This window comes from Suricata suricatta, chromosome 2 (genome assembly GCF_006229205.1).
Source record: "Suricata suricatta isolate VVHF042 chromosome 2, meerkat_22Aug2017_6uvM2_HiC, whole genome shotgun sequence".
Classification (NCBI taxonomy): Eukaryota; Metazoa; Chordata; class Mammalia; order Carnivora; family Herpestidae; genus Suricata; species Suricata suricatta.
Window position 1 is genome coordinate 175,534,811 of NC_043701.1, and position 19,858 is coordinate 175,554,668.

At 45.4% G+C, this 19,858-nt stretch overlaps 1 protein-coding gene across 3 annotated transcripts in view; it reads right to left on the reverse strand.

The window, feature by feature from the left end:
* MCMBP (minichromosome maintenance complex binding protein) overlaps positions 1 to 19,858 on the reverse strand; it is a 40,265-nt gene that overhangs the window by 6,684 nt on the left and 13,723 nt on the right. For all 3 annotated transcript variants that reach the window (XM_029932688.1, XM_029932689.1, XM_029932690.1), the window contains exons 5-14: positions 19,311 to 19,412; positions 14,842 to 14,986; positions 12,265 to 12,416; positions 10,764 to 10,864; positions 7,532 to 7,704; positions 7,037 to 7,160; positions 5,360 to 5,477; positions 2,574 to 2,739; positions 1,587 to 1,720; positions 13 to 177 (exon numbers count right to left, since the gene is read on the reverse strand). In XM_029932688.1, coding sequence (XP_029788548.1) covers positions 13 to 177; positions 1,587 to 1,720; positions 2,574 to 2,739; positions 5,360 to 5,477; positions 7,037 to 7,160; positions 7,532 to 7,704; positions 10,764 to 10,864; positions 12,265 to 12,416; positions 14,842 to 14,986; positions 19,311 to 19,412 — 1,380 coding nt within the window. The remainder of the gene's footprint in view (positions 1 to 12; positions 178 to 1,586; positions 1,721 to 2,573; positions 2,740 to 5,359; positions 5,478 to 7,036; positions 7,161 to 7,531; positions 7,705 to 10,763; positions 10,865 to 12,264; positions 12,417 to 14,841; positions 14,987 to 19,310; positions 19,413 to 19,858) is intronic.

Below are 19,858 nucleotides of genomic sequence, written 5' to 3' on the forward strand. Positions count from 1 at the left end.
GCGCGGACGCACCTTGGTTATCTCGTCAGAGATGCTGTAGTCCAGGAAGCGCAGGAGGGTGAGGTAGACGCGGAACTTGTCGAGCAGGGGCGGGAGCACGGCGGCCAGCAGGCTCTCGGTGTACTCCTCCATGTTGGGCGGCGCGAGCTGCGGCTGCAGGTGGACCTGGCAGTCTGCCTGGGGGGACACGGCACGGTGGCGTCCGGGGTCCTGGAGGAGGACCCCGACGGCGCCGGGAAGGGAGGGGGCATCGTCACCGTGCCAGCCCGTGAGGGAAGCAGAAAATATGCTTTATTGTTGGGGCAAGGGCACCCGCCCCCCAGAGAGAAAGAGAGCACGTGCACATGTGCACGCAGAGGGAAGGGGGGGCGGGGGGACAGAGAGGGACAGAGTGTGTGTGCGTGTGTGGGTGTGGGTGTGGGTGTAGGGGAGAGAGAGAGAGGGAGAAAGAAAGAGGGGGGGAGGGAGAGGGAGAGGGAATCTTAAGCAGACTCCACTCACAGAGCTTGACATGGGGCTTGAGCCCACAACCCTGAGATCGTGACCTGAGCCAAAATCAAGAGCCGGGCGCTAAATCGACAAGAGCCACCACAGTGCCCGGGCAGGGGAGGGGATGGCCCTGTTTAACACTGACCTGCAAGCACCGGGACGACCTCAGAACACTCACTGAAGCCAGCTTCTCTTTGGCTCCTCTCACTTCCTTAACCGGGGCAGGAACATAAAAAGCAAACCCACCTCTAAAAAGCAGCTAATTGGGGCGCCTGGGTGGCTCAGTCGGTTAAGCCTCCGACTTCGGCTCAGGTCAGATCTCACATTCATGGGTTCGAGCCCTGCATCAGGCTCTGTCTGTGCTGACAGCTAGCTCAGAGCCTGGAGCCTGCTTTGGATTCTCTGTCTCCATTTCTCTCTGACCCTCCCCTTCTCATGCTCTGTCTCTCTTTGTATCAAAATAAATAAAACATTTAAAAACAGTAAAAAAAAAAAAAATTAAAAAAATAAAAAGCAGCTAATTAACATGCTCATCCTCACCCACAGGCTCATGAATCACAGGTGAACATGGGTTTACGGAGAAACTCTATCCGTTTTAAGCCACTGGGCATACTTTTCATCATCAAAAGACTCAGAATCAAAAGCTCTCTTCATAAATCACACTGGTGACTGACCAGAGCCGTGTCCCCATGGGGCACAAAATAATTACCATGTCATTAGGAACATTGTAAAAGGAACTCTAAAAGATTTCTCACAGAAGACTGACAGAAAACCATGGGGCCGAGGCAGCGAGAACGAACGTCTGGATGTTAAGCAGAGAAGTCACGGACGGCGTCTCCCTCCCAGGCCCGGATGGGGGAGCTCCAGCCACCGAACGCTTTCCTGTCCTGTGCTGTGATCGCCGCTCTCTGGTTCTTCACAGAGAGTTTTCATCCCCAAGGCGGGAACAACACACCCAGGTCTCCACTGACAACCAGCAGCCATAATCCTGGCACAAGGTCAACTTCCGAGGAAGCACGAGCAGTGCCGAGAAACGAAATGAAAATACCCATCTCAGTCCAATATGACCTCCCTCCACCTTGGAAGGGCCGTCTTACCGGGAGGAGTGACCTCCCCTCTGAAGTGATGAAGACGTTAATGTTGCAGGGGAACTCCATGTGGTGGTAACTGAAGTCATAATCCACTTTCTGCCAAGTTATTAGGTTGCTCAGGGCAGTCACATTATGAACACCTAGAAAATTAAAAAAATAATTTTTTGTCATTTGATTTTAATCACCTGAACAAACTGGTTTCGTGGACACTAATTTTAAGACATGAGGTTTCTAGCTCTAAAAAGTGGCTGGGGCACTGCTCTACTTCGTAAGCGAGACGTTCACTACGTCACAGACACGAGAGACAGCACTGGCCAAGCTGGACAAACGTATTTTGGGGCCCAAACCCCCAAAATCAAATCTGGCACCTGGCATGCAACTAGGCCCGAGGTTCCCAGAAAGTACGCTCCCTCTTTGCGTGGTGCGCCCACAGGTCCGAAGTGATAGGACAGAACCCCAACTATTTTTATGCACAGAAAGGAGGTCACTGAATTCTACTGACTTTTATATTCACCTCTGCCTTAGCACCCCCGTCCCCACTACCTGTTCCTTCCCGCTTTGCCCTGAACAGCAAACAATCTGCCTTGTGGCAATTCTGCAACATGTTCTGTAACTGGGCTTCCTTCAAACCATTCAACCCACTACAGTTTTTTTCAGAGATTCTCTAAAAAATAATTTTAAATTTCACACTGGGTAGTAAAAAGTGTTTTATTAGACCTTTTCTACACGTTTCTTCCTAGCTACTAGATGACGGAAGGCACAGCGTCCCCCTCCTCAGCCTCCAGAGCCCCACGCTACGTCCCTGTACTTCCAGAACACTACACGCACCACAGCTGATGTGCCCCACGTGTGAGCTCACGGCACCCGCGGCGTGCGGGTCATACGGCAGGCCTCGACCTTAAGTGCTCGGGAGGTGGGAGCCTGCCTCTCGTCCAGTGATTCTCTTACAAGTCACGACCGGATCTGGCTTTCCCAGGAGGTCAGAACCTATACCTGGAGTGTCCAGCTGCCCCTGTTCCAGAAGAGTCTCATCAATCACGAGGGAGGTGTTGCTGGGGAGCTGGAGGAGCCCGCTGACCAGGCGGTTGGCCGCGTAGTCCTTGTGGGGGGTGAAGCGCAGGCGGTTCATGTTCTCGATGGTCATCTGCAGGCGGAAAGACTACACACAGACACGTTTCAGTGAGCGAGGAACCAAGCTCCCTGTTTAAGAAGACACGTCTGTGGGGTTCAACCCTTGGCCACGTGTGTGTAGGACAGAACTCAACTTCTCGGGGTGTGGCTTCACGGTTTCTTGAGTTCTCAGAAGCAAAAATAATATCTACATCTTAAATAACGATTTCACTGATTTATGAGCTGCTTTACTCTCAACTGTTTTGTTTGGTATTCTTAACGAATGACTTCTATTTTGCCAGTGAACAAGAAATGATAGATAATTCAGATAGATTTATTAAATATTCAGAAGCTTGACTTCTTATACCTACCACGACCACATGCTTACAAAACAAAGTATTTATTCAAGATGGGGAAAGAAAAACTTATTTTCCTCTGCACACCTCAAATTAAAGTCACATTCATCAGACTAGCGCAGACCAGTGAACTAACCGCCCCGACAAGCACTGAGGGCGGAGCCCACGGAGCGGCCAGGCGGGCGCTGTGGGTCCCGTAAGCCCTGCAGGGGGCCACCTCCTCCTGTGTCACACACCAGTGCCTGTGAGACTCTTGCGCACCTCGCCTCCACCTCCCTGGGCCCAACGCCCTCTGCACCTGCTTCACACTCCCCCCGCCCCTCCTACCACTCCAGCCTCAGAAGCAGGTGTGGCTGACGTGCAGACTGGGGCTGGGGAGACCGGGGCTGAGCAGGAGGGAAGCCTCCCGTGTTTGGGGGGTTACTGTACTATGGCTTAGTGACTCCAAGAAAATGCACAGGGGCTGGAACACCACAGACAGACGCTAACAAGCCGTGAAGGAGAGTCTGGCAGGTCACCAGGCGGCACAGAGCAGGGTCTGGCTCCACAGAGGCATGAGCAGGTCGCTCATACTTACCCGCTGTGTAAACTATACAAGACTAACAAGGTAAGCGTTCAGAAAAAGTGTGTGCTGGATGTAAACACAAGAGGAAGAGTAGGGAACGGGATATGGTAACAATGAAAGAGTAGAGCCCGCAAATCCACTAAGAAGTGATGCAAAATAAAAAGAACAAAGAGGAAATCCCTTACCATGCCCTAACCTGGAGTACTTCGCACAGCTTCCTCTCACACTTAACAACACGATCTGTGTCCTAAGTACATGCCCTCGGCTGCCACTCAGACCTCCCCTCTCCCCCCCAGGACGCATCCTGCACCAGCCACATTGCCTCCAACACGCGGAGCACACTCGGCCTCCAGGCCTCGGCGCCCGCGCTCTCCACCAAGGACGGACCCCCCAGAGCGAGCATCCAGCCTGCTCCCACACTCGACCAAGTGTCTCCCTGGATTCCCTCAAGGCGAGACCTCCCCTGACGACACTGAGTACCTTTCTGCTGGGTCACGGCCGTTCTCCAGGACACATCAATGACACACTGCGTCTTTCCTTAGCACCTGCTGGTTCTCTGCTACAACAATCTAAAGTCTGTCCAGCTCAGTAATTCCCAAAATGTGGTCTAGGGAACTCCCTGGGAGCTGCTGACACCCTTTTATGACATCCACGGGGTCAAGATCACACATAGATAAAAAAACCCATTCAATGTTCAAGAGAGACCAGTGAATTGACTGCAGCGGAGGATGAAAGTTCACGGACGAGATCACAGACCCACACCTGCCACCAGCCTTCAGGACAACGTCACTCAGGCAGTAGGTCTAGCATCAAAGAACACCCGCAGGCATCCGGAAAGGCTACGAGAAGGGCCCTTCCTTGGCCAACAACCTTTCTGTATGGAGCCAGCTTTCCTTCACATACTTCAATCAAAATGTCCTATTACAATAGACTGAATGCAGGAGCAGATTTGACAACCCAGTGATCTACTGATCCAGATATTAAAGAGACTGGCAAAAAACGATGTCACTTTTATCACTAACGGTTTTTGATTTGAGAAAACAGCTATAGCTACAAAAACATTTTATGCTCCTAGATAACAGATTTACTTTTGTGAATCAGTACTTTAGCATATTTTTAGTTTTGATTTCTATTCTGCTAAACTAACAACCCAAATAAATCACACCTCTTTGAGTCCTCGATAATTTAAGTGGAAAGTGAGTCAAGGAGCGTGGGGAACGCAGGTCTGGCCCACCGCGGCTCCCGAGGGCCCAGCAGAGCGCTGGCGCCCACCCTCAGCTGACAACTACCCAGAAGCAGCCCCCCGCCCTGCTCCCCACGTCTCCCCACACAGATGCTCCTTCCAGGCGCCCGGGGAAACCCAGGAGCTCGACTTTGTAAGCAAGAGTTACAGCTGGACAATGGAGACAGACATCTTTCTTACCTCAGCTTAACGAATTATGCTCCTGTGATTTAGGTTTACGTAAAGATTTTTAACGTACACAAAAGATACCAAATTGCACAAACAGGCATCAACTAAGAGTATCATTTTGAGGGAGTTACCTGCCCTCGTGCTGTTAGGTTTACAGAAATATATGCTAAGGCAATAAAAGAAAAGTGAAATGTTGAGGGGTGAATAGATTCTAAATTATGTAACTTGGCAGGCTTTGTTTCCCCTCAGTAAGATCTACTAAATACTTGGGTTGACTGAATTAGATAAATTTTTCAAGTCTGCTTAGGTTTATGATAAATATTTATACTGGTCTTACTGCTGGAACAAGATGCTGAATAATTCGGTACAAGTGTTCTGTGAAGCTACCATTCCGCGGGCAGCCACTCAAGTTAACTGTGAATTTTCCCAGTGGAAGAACATCTCTTCTTGTATACCTAGAAAAAAGAGATACCAACCAGTAAGATATTCAGGTCATTTCTACCATAAAGCAAACAAAGATTAGCACAATACTGTCATTAAAAATAAAGTAGATTAGGGGCGCCTGCGGGGGGCTTAGTTGGTTAAGTGTCAGACTCTTGATTTCAGCTCAGGTCCTGATCTCACAGTTGGGGGTTTGAGCCTGATGTCCAGCTCTGCGCTGACGGCACAGAACCTGCTTGAGATCTCCCCTCTCTCTCTCTCCCTACTGCCCCTCAAAATAAATAAACTTAGAAAAAAATAAAGACAATTACTCTGATTGGTTCATTTATCAGAATGACAGCAATAAAAGTAGCAGCCAGAACGTATATTTAAGTGCTGATCCTGTGCTAGGGACTGTCCAGGGAGCTTCAATGCCTCACTGAACTCCCACACGCTCTGAGGCAGGTCTGCTTGGCCGTGCAGGGGAGAAATTGGAGACAGAAATTCGAAGAAATATGCCCAACGTTCACCCAGTCAGGAAGTGGGAGAGCTGGATTCGAACTGACAGAGTCTGGCTCCAGAACCCGTCAGTGCCCTCAACCGCTACGTACGACTGTCTGCAGTCCTCTCCGAGGACAGATTTACTGGAGTACAAACGCGTTTACTACAGTGTCTTATAACAGAGAAAAACTAGGAAATCTAATGTGTGTGGAAACAGCACAACTGTCTATAAGGGAACACACACTACCCAGTCATTAAGTTTTATGAAGAATTACAATGGGAAAATATTTAAGGTATATTTAATGATAAAACCAAGAGGTAGAATTGTGTTAAGAATGTAACAGGAATCTGTGTAGGGATATATCCAACCCATATGCAGACAAAAAGGACGAAATGGGGACGCCTGGATGGCTTGGTCAGGTAAGCGGCTACCTTGGGCTCCGGTCACAATCTCATGGTCGGTGGACTCGAGCCCCATGTCGGGCTCTGTGCAGTCAGTGTGGAGCCTGCTTTGGCTCCTCTGTCTCCCTCTCACTCTGCCCCTCCCCTGCTCACTCACTCTCCCTCTCAAAAATAAACATTTAAAAAAAAAGGAAGGTGAGATGCACATGAGCCAAGATGTGTTAACAGAGATCATCCCTGACTGGAGAGATCACAGATAATTTCCCATTTCTTTATGCTCCTGGAACTTGGAGACACAAACGTTACTTCTGAAATCAGGAAAGACGGGCCTGCAGTGACGTGAAAGGGAGAGGCCCTCACGTCCAGACAGGTCAGAGGTGTGCACACCGAACCGTGTGGAGCCCTGGGATGTACAAACAGAGAATGCAGAAAGCAGAGAGAGTCAAACAGCTCATTTCACTCATCAGCCAGGCCCTCTGCCTGTGGCTCCTCCATTTAGGGGAGACCTAAACAAAAGGTTAAATGTGACACTGAGAAAAGGAAGTGGCCTGCCACCCGGTGTAACACTTGTTAGACTGAACAAATAAGAACCATCTGATGATGAAGCCAATAAACTGTGCCACGCCAGTTACCGGAAAACCCTCCCGCTCCCTTCCACTTTGCCCCCCACCGCCGGGGCGCCCGCACTTACACCGTGGAGATGAGATGTAAGATAAGGTACTCGGCGGCCAGGCTGTCTCCCAGGAGGGCGTGCGTGAGGAAACCCAGCAGCTCGGCCCGGACGGGAGACAGCTCGGACATGAAGCCTGAAACGACTGGAGAGGGGAGACCAGACTCAGAACACAGGGCGGCTCCTCTCGGGCGTCGAGGCTCAAAAAAACTACACAAACCCGAGTGCAACACAGCGCTGACGTCCCCAGACGACTGTGCAGACTTAAAGTATGGGCCGTTAAGTGGTGCGGACCTTCAAGGTAAGACAGCCTGGACACTTTCTTTTGCCTCGTTTTAATAAAGAGGATTCACATAGGAAAATGGGGCCGAGAAAGGGCGATTCCTGGAAAAATGCAACCTGAGGAGGGAGGCCCTGCCCAACGCCGCCCCACCGTGAGCACTCGTCACAGGCAGCTCCCGACACGCACACGGGAGCTGGCGGTCTGGGCCCCACGGCGTCCGCACTTGCACTTACAGGTTTTGCTCTCCTCCTTGTTAAGGCAAGCAGGCAGTAAAGGATTGATGTGCTGCAACTTCTGGGCTAGAACCACGTGGATTCTGGGCACCAGCGAGGCCGGAGGGCTGTGCACTCGCTGCTCTTCGGCCGCGTCTGTGCACTCCATTGGGTCCAGGAGCGAGGAGGCGTCCCTGTGGAGACAGCATAAGGCTTCAGTTCACAGACCCCTCTCTGAAAACGAAACAAGAATTCAAGCTGAAGTCGGATCCACCTGTGTGTCTCCTTACAGAACAGACAACGGCCCCTCACTCTAAATGGTCAGGTCACATGGGCTTCAGGCTAGTTAGGTCCTCGGAGGACATGGATTTATTCTTCGAGAACAAGAACATGTTGACCCCGTGGGCTGCAGCTGCGATCAGTGGGACAGAGCATGCCTCTGCGAGGGTCGTTCGGAACACAGATCTTCTTACGCTACCAGCTGAGACAGGAAGTACTTCGCAGCAGTGCCTCAGCTGCCCCCAAACCGGGGTGGTCTTCTCCAAAGCCCTCAGGTATCTATTATTCAGTGTGTGGAAGACCCACTCACCTCCTACTGTTTTTCCTAAATGTTATTCCTCCACAACACCTCCCTTGAAGTGAGTCGTCAAGCAGTGAAAACAAAGTGTGAGTTTTTCAAATTTGCCAAATAAATGAGATGATAGATTTGTTGGGGTACAATTGAAACAAATCCCAAAAAGGTTTTTGGAACTTCAGACTTCACAGTCCCCCCTTCACACTGCTGTCCTCCTCACACACACGGACAGACATAGCCCTTAGGTGGCAGCTACTGTGTGCTAGGCAGGGTTCTTCATGTGCACCAACACCCTCGGCCACAGAGAGAAAAGCAAGCCCCTGCTGAAGTGAAGCCCTAGTCACACAGCCAGTAACTGGCCACACTGGCGTGCCAACCCAAGCCATCCAGGTCTCTCTGTACCCTGAGCGGCCTCAGCAAAAGTAGTAACTGATGCAGGAAAATCATCATAACCAGAAACAGCTGAGATAAGCAATTTGATATCCTATCATTAAGGAATGTTATTTAAGTTTATTTAAAGTTCTTAAAAAAAAGGTACACAATAAAAATTTTAAACAGTGAAAAGGAAGTTCTTTCTTTGGAGAATCCAAGATCAAGGTCCAATACTCAACAAGAACTATTGTGGGGGGTGGGGGGCAAGGGCATGGGATTCCATTCCTCTGGCAAACTCAAAAGAAAAGAGAATGAGGAAGATTGGGATTTTTCAGGACATACTGCTAAATGAGCAGCAAAAGTAGGAAGGAATACATACACCATGCCCCCTTTTATGTACGAATAAAGGGGGAATAAAATATACACAGGTCTACTTATTTTTGCACATAACACAGGAAAGATAAAAGCGGAAATGGAGGTTGGCTCCCTGTGGAGGGTGAGTGGGAACAGGCCCGGGGACGGCAGCCCTGCATTCTTTGTGTACAGCTGTGACTCTGGCAATAATGCCGATGTTTTCTATACTTTAAAAAATCAGGACAGTAAGGGTGGAAGAAAAACTCTGACATGAAGCACAATGAAAGAAAAGAAACGTGACCACATGAAATGAAATGATGAGCAAAAGAACCAAGGGGGAAGAAAGGATCCCCCCTCCAGTAACTCTGGACATAACACTCTGACTATACTAACCTCATTCTAAAATAAGAAGAAATGGAAACAAATCTTGAACTCAAGTTACGAGGTTGTTGTTTGCAGTGCTACGGACTACCAGCTCTGATAGGACCTTCTCTGCACTGTAGGATGTACGGAGAATAATGAGAGTCAAGCTTCTTTGTTAGAAAAGGGTTACAAACATGGGAAGGGGGAAGGAAGATCTGCGTGCTGAATTAGAACCAGAAATAGTGTGAACTCACGGTTCTGGAATACAGACTTGAAATACAGATATATGTGTACGTGTATATAATTAAATAGAACTCGTCCCTAACAGAAACTGGTGCTCCTGGGGAATATGGCCGATACTGCCCTGGAGCATGGAAAAGACAAGATGAAGCTGAAACAGCGTTAATGTGCCAGGAAAGATATGTTCAAAATTGAGGAGGTCATGTCAGCAAGGACCCAGAGCCCATTGGCAAAATGAGAAAATCTGAATCTCAAAGTTTTATCAGGCTAACATCCATGCTGATATAAACATATTACTGGAATAAAATGAGAGAGAAGGGAAATTGCTCTTCCAACAGAATGCCAACAAATAAGTGTAGGAGGAATGACTGAAATAAAAAAATCACCATCACAGTAATTACTAACTGGTTCAAGAATCATCAATGGATATTAAAATAAGTGGATGAAAGATACAGGAGAAACCAGGTATTTACATGGTCTCAAAGGATCTCCTTCCAAATTACTTCTTACAAAGTGAAAAATAGTAACTTTTTATAGGACAAAAACCCGGCAGATGCCACCTTAACCAAGTGATCAAAATTAATATCACCAATAATAGGGCAAACTGACATCACATGTCTCCTGAGGAGATGGCATGAATCTAATCGTGAGGAAACATGACGCACCCCAAGCTGAGGTGTTCTACAAATCAACTAGCTTATACTCTTCAAAGGTCAAGGCTCCATGCACATGAGGTCACGGAAGACAGCCATCTGCAAACCGGGGGCCCTCATTAGACACCAGATCTGTCAGCACCTGAATCTTGGACTTTACAGCCTCCGGAACTGCAAGCAATTAATTTCTGTTGTTACAAAAAAAGGTATTAAAACCAGAAAAGATGAAGAGTTGAGAACTGTCCCAGGTTAGTGGCACATGTGACCCTATGGATCCCGTACCAAGGAAAAGTAGAAAAACAACGACGACAAAAAAACCCAAATACCAGAAAGAACATGACTGAGATGCTGGGACACTAAGCGAGGACCGTGGGTCAGGCCTTCAGGGCAAAGTTCCTGACTTTGATAGTTATACTCCGAATGTGTATGAGAAAGTCTTTGTTCTTGCGAAGTATGAACGCAGGGATTTAGGGTCTAATGTAGGCAACTTACTCTCAAGTGTTTCAGAAAACCGTAGGTGTGCACACAAATGTGTGCATGTAGGAGCACAAATGAATGACAGCGTAAATGACGCACAGTGTTAACAACTGGTAAATACGGGCAAAGGGAGCAAGCTCTTTACAACTAGCCTCCAACTCTTCTGCAAGTTTGAAATTACATCAAATAAAGTTTCCAGAACAAGAGCACACAGACTCACCTCTCGTCACTGTTCAGTACACTGAGCACGGGATCCACAGACAGAATGCCATATAACTCAAGAACATCGTTGACTTTGAAACAATCCCAGTCTTCATAGACCTAATGGGAGGACACCAAACAAAATCATGTTGTTAGGACTAAACACCACCAAAAAATCATAAAATACAGGAAATGGACCTTAAAGCAACTCCTTTATTGCATCAATAGAAACCAAGAGAGGTAAAGTGCTTGCCTGAAGTCATTCTCCTAGTTGGTAATTAACAACTAAAACACAGGACTCCTGACCCCCAGACCACAGTCTGTTTTCCATACACCGCACTGCTTTGCAGAAAAGGGCTTTTTCAAAGACTGATGGCCAACTAAACAACAAACATGCATTATCTCAAAATCCAGTAGGCACACTAAGAGAAGGGAGGAAAAAAAAAAAAAACCAGGATTACTAACTTTGGACTTATTCACAAACTACGTGCCACCGGGAGGATTAACTCAGGCCATGAGGCCTTTCACAATAAAACGAACTTCCCACGTGGTCGGTCTCTGACAGACTTCAGGAACTGGGAAGCCCGCAGGAGAGATGTAACTGAAGCATGGCAGGAAAGCTGGTCCCTGTGTGACCTAACTGAAGGGCCACTGAAGTTAAAACCACAAAACGTGAGAATGGAAATTCTCACGAGCATCTCTGAAACTTCTCTTACTTCACCTGCCAGGATCAAAAAACCAGGGTAAGCAAGAGTGGAGACCAAGCCACCAATAGATTTGTTGCCTTCTATTTTATTTTAAAGTCAAATGTTTAGAAATGGATTTTGAGGAGAGAATGTTGAAAATGAAGTCGTTATCAGGAAGATGGAAATGATACAGGAAGGAAGTAGACATGAATAAAAACTGTTCCACTTCTGTGTTCGAATAGTCTTCAATTCTTTCAGAATGCTGAGGTGGACAGAACATGGCCGCCCTAAGAGGTCCACCTCCCAATCCCTGAATCTGTGAATGTGTTATCTTGCAAGCAAAACGAATATGTGTAAAATTAAAGACCCTGCGATGAGGAGATTATTCTGGATTATCTGACTGGGCCCAAAGGTAATCACGAAGGCCCTTAAAATCGGGAAAATCTTTCCTACTGACAGTCCCAGGAAGATGTGCCTATGCAAAAATGGTTAGAGAGAGGCATGGCTGCTGGCTCTGAAGATGGAAGGAGGGGTCCCAGGCCAAGGAATGTGAGCACTTCCAAAAGCTGGAAAGAGCAACAAAACAGAGTCTTCCCAGAGCATCTATAAAGGAAGGCAGCCCTAAGGACTGCATTTTATGCTCAGTGAGATCCCTGTTGGACTTCTGACCCAAAGCCTATAAAATCATACATTTTGTTGCCACTAAAAGCCACTAAAGTTGTTTTTGCTACAGCGCCCACAGGAAACAAACACGAACGCTAAGAGCGTTCCATGCCCACTTCCCAGACACACAGCACTTCCGTATCCGCAGGAGTTCTAGAAGCGGTTTAGTACCTTCACAAGGCATGCAGGGCCCTTCTCCCCTGGCAGCGGAAAATTCAGGTCAAACGGAGAAGAGAAGTTCGAGAAGCTCAGTTGTGGCCCAGTAGAAGCTTCGGTTTCTAGCCGCTTCGGCTCTCCACACCACTGAAGACCGCCGACACTCCCTAAAGTCAAAGAACAGCACTGCACTTAGTCATCTGCAAGGCTTCTTGGGCACGAAGAACATTCCAAAGAGTTTCTCTAGTTTGACATAAATGGTGCTGCTGAACTCACAAACTTCAAGTTGTTACAGTTCTGAAGGAAATAACATATGCTAACTGGCTGTCCTAAAAGAGAACAAAGATTATGATGAAGATCTGCAAATTTTAATAATTTCTCCCCTGCAATAAAATGGCAAAAAAATTCCCATTAAATCTCAAGTATTTTAAAAGTTAATATTTAATACAGTTACTTTGACATCTTTAACCTAAAAACTACATGGTTTACTGACAGCAAACCCACCTTGATAGAACAAACTTATTTCAACTTATTAAGCAGAATAAAACCATATAACAGCAATATATTCATTTACGCAATATTTATTAACATCCATTATGTACTAGGAATCAGACGAGTTGTTGGGGATACAAAGAGGAGTAAAAACTATCCTCTCTCTCAGAAGCAGGCCCAGCTTAGGGCTTATACCTGGTTAGAATCAGCAGAGAGCCAGCCACAACATAAAGTATCGGTCAGCAATAAAAAGGAATAAACCACTGATACGTGCAACAACCTAGATGGATCTCAAGGAAATTTTGCTGAATGAAAAAAGCCGAACCACAAAGTTTATGTACTATTTGACTCCATTTATGTAACCCTTTTTTTAGGGTTAATACTACTAGGCTGGAGCCTTTTGTTTTTTCTTGAAACTGCAGTAAACCCGGCTGCACAGGGTCACACAGTAACACAGTCACAAGAACAGAGAAGGGACCAGTGTTTGCTGGGGGTGAGGAGCCTGGGGGAGGGGCGAGGCAGGAAAGCGGAGAGCACGACTCTAAAAGGGCAACTTGAGAGATGGTGGGTGATGAACTGTTCTGGACCTTGACTGTGGCAGTGACCCCGTGAATCTATACATGGCCAAACTGCCCAGAACGAAATACACACACACACACACACACACACACACACACACACACGTGCATATAAGAAACGTGAATATAAGGTCAATGGGTGAATGCGTGGTATTAATGTCCATCTCTTGCTTTGGATATTCTACTAGAATGATACACGATGTGATCATCAGGGGAAATTGGTCAGGAATATCCAGGTTCTCTCTGTATTACTTCTTACAACTGCATGTGGTCTGCACTTATCTCAAAAAGTTTAAAAATATATATAGCTCGACAGATTACCCAGAAAGGAACAAACAAGTTTTACATAAATAACACACTCAAATGTATTTAAAAAAAACCCCTAGAGTATGACATTCAAACAAAAGGCAAAAAAAGAAGAGCACATCAACTGCTGAGACAAGAGAATTACTAGGTCCCAGATTCTAATGTTACGTATTGTTAAGCTACACCATTAATTTATACCATTTGGGAGGTGTGTGGAGAAAAAGAATAACCACATTTGTATAGATTTACAACAAAACATTCCAATTTTAAGAACATTAAACTCTGCCTTGGCTTTAAGGAAACACAGGAACATGAACTTCTAAAGAAGGAAAACATGGCTAAGCGAAATCCTCAGTAATTCTGTTTACCACTGTCAGCCCAATCTCACAGACGCCCACTGCCGAGACCGACTTGTTTGACCTCCTGTCCCTTCCACGTGCCCTCTGATGAAGGCGCTCACGCTCAATGACTGGACAGAAAAGGAGTAAAAACAAACATGTACCTGCCACAATAAAGAATACTCCTACACACCGTGATCGGGGAAATCGAGAATGAAACATGCCAATCCCGGAAGGGTCTCGTGCTCTTAGGGAACTGCACCTTTTGTTCTCTGTGTCACTGAGAATCCACCAGGTTTTCACCACGATTCGAGACAGACCACCACAAATGTGCGTGACTACAACTCTGCCTCCTCCGAGGCCTCTCTGCTCTCGAGCTGAGGACCGAGTCATCTCGTGTGCCACAACTCCAGGTTCTCCACGGCTGCTTTCAATCTCACTAACTTAAAGTGTCACTATCTCAAAAGGAAAACAAGAAAGGATGTTTTCAGATACGAAGAAAACATTTTCAGGATAAAGTACTATGCTTCCGTATTACTTATGAGCAGAGATAAAAGTCACACGGATGACAAAAATCTTCATCAGTGTGAAGAATGAGAAAAGACCTTTGACTAACCACCCGAGACTCTTACAAACTACCAGGTGAGCAGACACTTTTCACTACGTGATGCCTAACTGCTCGGTTATGAAACACCGTCTGACCAAAAGTACTGCAGAATCTCTCAAACCGTCTACGTGGTGATAAACTAGAGCGAGGTGGTCCTGTCACTGCCAGCTCCTAAATCTAGAGCCGTGTCCCACGCCACCTACCCCCAACAATTCGCTCCAAAACCGAGTCTGAGAGAGGAGTCTACGGAAAGCCCGCTGGCGCCCACTACCTGCTTGTCTGGCACCCGAAGGCTGGTCTTTCTGTTTGCTGGGCTGTAGGTCCATGTCTTCATCATCTTCGTAACTCCTCTTGTGACGACTGGGGGTGTACGACGTCGAAGGACTGACTCGAGCTTGGTTTGCATTCACGTAGGCGTTAAATGTAAGTTAAGAAAAGTCTACCATGAATTGAGGAATATCCTAAGGTCTGCTAATTACAGGACTAATAAAAGTTTACTAGTTTGGCAATTTGATTAAAATTAAAACATCCTTTTAAAAGAAGACTAGACCTCCAGTTTTGATCATGAAGGGAGCAGCTTAACCTCATGCCCCCACCCCCTGCTGTAAGAACTGTAAAACTAGAGGAAAGACACAATGCAACTGTTTCCAGTCATTGTAAGGGAGTGTAAGGGTATAATCCTTGAACAAGAAAACATACCGGATAAACTCCACATTCTTCCCAGCTTTCTAACACTGCCCAAAAAGCAGCACAGAGGGGGTCCTGCCCTTGCTCGGTAGCCGGTTCAGGGCTACTGAGCACCTGGAAGTCGCAGAACAGTACTGTACCAGAGAGGCACGGCTGCAGGTAACACCCAGAAATCTGTGCAGGTTCCATCCGAGTCTTTGGCTGAACACAAACCTGTGGATGTACACGTCAGGATTCCTCGAGGCCTAGCAGGGAACAGCGGCTAACTGGCTGGAAGCTAACTGGAGATGGTGGAAACTGTACAATATTAGAACTGGACCTTGATGAACATCTCGGGCACTGAAGTGTGACCCGGAAATAGCACATCCCATAAGGGATATGTCCTACACAGCAAGGGACACTCCATACCCACTTTAACCAAGCCATGACAAACAAGGTCCAAGCGATCCGCTTCAACCACCTGTCAGAACAAGATGCAACATTTCTGAGACAAGACAAAACCAAACTTTCTACGATACTGTATATCAGCATATAGTAACGCATGAAGATGAAGAAACAATATCACCTACAATCAGGATTAAAAATAATCAGCGATGGCTCAGTGGTTAAGTGTCCGACTTTGGCTCAGGTCATGATCTCACGGTTCGTGGGTTTGAGCCCCGCATTTGGTTTCTGTGCTGACAGCACAGAGCCTGGAGACTGCTTTGGATTCTGTGTCTCCCTCTCTCTCTGCCCCTCTGCCCCCCACGTTCTGTCTCTCTCAAAACTAAACATTAAAAAAATTTGGGGGAGGGGTGCCTGGGTGGCTCAATCGGTTGAGTGTCTGGCTTCAGCTCAGGTCATGATCTTGCATTTGTGGATTCAAGCCCCATGTCAGGCTCTGTGCTGACAGCTAGCTCAGAGCCTGGAGCCTGTCTTCAGATTCTGTGTCTCCCTCTCTCTCTGACCCTCCCCTGCTCACGCTGTCCCTCTCTCTCTCTCAAAAATAAAACATTTAAAAAAACCTAGAGATGACTCAGATATTGGAATTAGCAGACAAGGACACAACAAGGCAATTATAAAATTCACAATTTTAAAAGAAAACATGAGACGAGTCAAAGATGAGGAATGTTAGCAGAGAAATGGAAACAATGAAAAAGAACCAAATGAAAAATGAAGAACTGAAAAATAAGATATCTGAAATAAAAACAAGCACAAAAGTCTCCCAGAAGCTGTCACCCAGAGGACAGAAACCAAAAACCTAATGATCGTTTGAGTGAGTCCCCAGAAAATGAGACAAGGATGAGAGACTGGAACAGACATAGGGAGAAATAAAGGCTGGAACCTGAAAATTATCAGTCCACGGATCGAAAAATCTCAAAAATACCCAAGCAAGATAAATGCAAAAAATACCCACACACATCACAGTCAAACTGCTGAAAACCATAGACAAAGAGAGAACATTAGAAGCAGCCAGAGGAAAATCAGAGGCATTACACACGGGGATGACGGCCAGCCCTGCATCATAAAGCGATGGAGGGGCCCGAAGACACAGTCAATACCACCAGAGCAAGGGCTGTCCCCACCCAGTGGGGGGCATACTGACAGAAAACAGCAAAAATATCTTTCAAAAACAGAGACCTTTTCAGTTGAACCAAAGCTGAGAAAATTTAATCACCAAAAGATGTGTACTTAAAAAAAAAAAGGTTTAGTAAAATGATTCCATATAAAACAAAAAATTCTCTTAAAAAAAAACTTAAAAGACAAAAAATGAATAAAGGGAGCCAGAAATGGCATATACACACACAAATACATAAAAGACATATTTTCCTCATCTCTTAATTTATGTAGAAGCTAAATGTTTAAAGCAAACATGACATTACACCGGGGGCTCTACAATTTAAGTACACGTCGAGTACACGGCCACAGCAGCACGGACACGGGCGGAATGAATGAAGCACAAGAAGAAATCGAAGGGAAATTAGAAAATGTTTGAGTTAAATGATAGTGAAAACGATGAATCAAAATGTGTGCAAGCAATGCAATTAAAGCAGTGATTTCGGAGAAATGTATAGCCTTAAATGATATTAGAAATAAAAAATTTGAAATTATTGATCTGAGCATCAACTTTAAGGAGAGAAAAATTAAAACCAAGCTAGCAAAAAAGAAAAACAGAAGTCAATGAGACAGAAAACAGAAAAAATCAAAGAATTGGTTCTCTGACAAACCATGAACACTGATCAAGAATAAAAAAGAGAAATTAATTAACATCACTGGAAATGAAAAGAGATCACTGCTAGATATGCCCCAGACAGTAAAAGGAAAACAAGGAAATTATGAAAATTATAAAAAGCTTTGATACTGACATAAATTCGACTGAGATTAAATGCTTTTGAAACAATTCTTTGAAAGATACGATGTATTACAACGGGCACAGGAAAAAAAACTGTTAAAAACCTTAATTAAAAAGCTTCTCACAAAGAAAACACAAGGCCCCAAACTGGAAACAACCCAAATGCTCATCAAGTGGAAAAAAATAAACAAACACCATCAGCAATAAAAAAGAATGAGCTACTCACATACACACAGGGATGAATCTCAAATGTTACGCTGAACAAAAATCAGACACAAAGGCTCTCTCGGATTCCATTTCAGGACACTCAAGAATGCGTAAAACGAAGCCACAGTGAAAGAAAGCGTGACAGTGGTTCCAAGAGGAGAGACAGGTGGCTGGAAAAGACACAAGGGAACTTGCCAGCACAAGTTCTTTCCTCTGACAGGTGTAAACTGAAAAGGTATGCATTTGTCCAAATCACTGCAGTATACCCTTAAATTCTATGCATCTCAGGATATGTGAACTATGCCTAAAAAAATCACCTACTAAAAAAATTAAACAATTTAAAAAACAGAAAAGAGGCCAAGATGTTTCCACATCTCTCAAAATAGCCAACATGTTGCTTTCTCTTAAGAACTTCAGAATTGGTTCTAATTTGAAACCATGTTTTTACTTAATTATGGTACTTTTTCAGTACCTTTAATTTAACCACCTTGATCTTTTTAACAGTATTTCCTTTTTTTTTTTTAATTTTTTAATGTTTGTTTATTTTTGAGAGAGAGCACGAACAAGGGATGGGCAGAGAGAGACAGGGAGACACAGAATTCGAAGCAGGCTCCAGGTTCTGAGCTGTCTGCACAGTACCTGATGTGGGGCTCAGACCCATGAACTATAAGATCATAACCTGATCCAAAGTCAGAAGCTTAACCAACTGAGCCACCCAGACACCCCAGTACTTTTTTTGTAAAGTTTTTTCTATTTATTTTGAGAGTGTGTGCGTGCAAGCAATGGGGGGTGGGGGGAGAGGGAGAGAGAGAGAGACAGAGAGAGAGAGAGAGAGACAGAGAGAGAGAATGAATGAATATATCCCAGCAGGCTCTGCACTGTGAGCAATGGAGTCTGGACCTGGGGTTCGAACTCATGAACTGTGAGATCAAGCCCTGAATTGAATGAAATCAAGAGTCAGACACTTAACTAAGCCACTCAGGTGCCCTAAGAGCATTTCACTTATAGGAATATACCATAATTTTATGATATCTCCATGATGAATAGTAGAGTTGTTTTATAAGCTTTCTTGTTTAGGACAAATGAAAAACACTTCATTGAAATAAAGCCAAGTTCTGTAAATGAAGAACTTTTTCCCAGCTAACCTCATTGGCAATAAAAAGCAAAGTTTCTAAAAACTCAAAATTTAATTGTTTAATTTAAAAAAACCTTTTTTAAAATTTACTTATTTTCAGAGAGTGTGTGTATGAACAAGGTTGGGGAGGGGGATGTGGGGAAGGAGGGTAGAGGAGAAGGGGATAGAGAGAGAATGAATCCCAAGCAAGCTCCACAGGGTCTGTGCAGAGGCGGACTCGTGGCCGGAACCCACACACTGTGATATCATGACCTGAGCAGATATCAAAAGTTGGATGCTCAACCAACTGAGCTGCCCAGGTGCCCCTAACTGTGGTCTTTTCAATTAAGAAAATAATCAGGAACCAATCAACACAGAAGAAAGTTCAGATAAAGGATATTTCTTTTACCCACGTAGATTCCCCAGGCACTGGAACACAATAGAAAGTCTGTCTTTCCAATGTGGTAGTTCGTGGAGAGTTTAAATCAACTTCTTGTTGAGGCTGTGATGTACACAAAAAAGCATATTTAAAATTTTACTGAGAAACCAAAACAAAGATTTTAATTAGCAAACCAATTTTTCATGTTATTTATAAAATCATAGTGAATATTACCCATTAAGAACTAAAACATACCAAATCTAAACTATCATTTTTTATTTATCTTTTAATGTTTATTACTGAGAAATAGAGAGAGACAGAGCATGAGCAGGGGAGGGGCAGAGAGAGGTGGAGACATGGAATCCGAAGCAGGCTCCAGGTTGAGCTCAAACTCACAAACCGTGAGATCATGACATGGGCCGAGGTCGGACGCTTAACTGACTGAACCGCCCAGGCACCCCCCAAACTATCATTAAAAAAAATTTTTTTTAATTTTTTAACTTATTTTTGAGAGACAGTGTGAGTAGGGGAGGGTCAGAGAGAGCGAGATACAGAATCTGAAGCAGGCT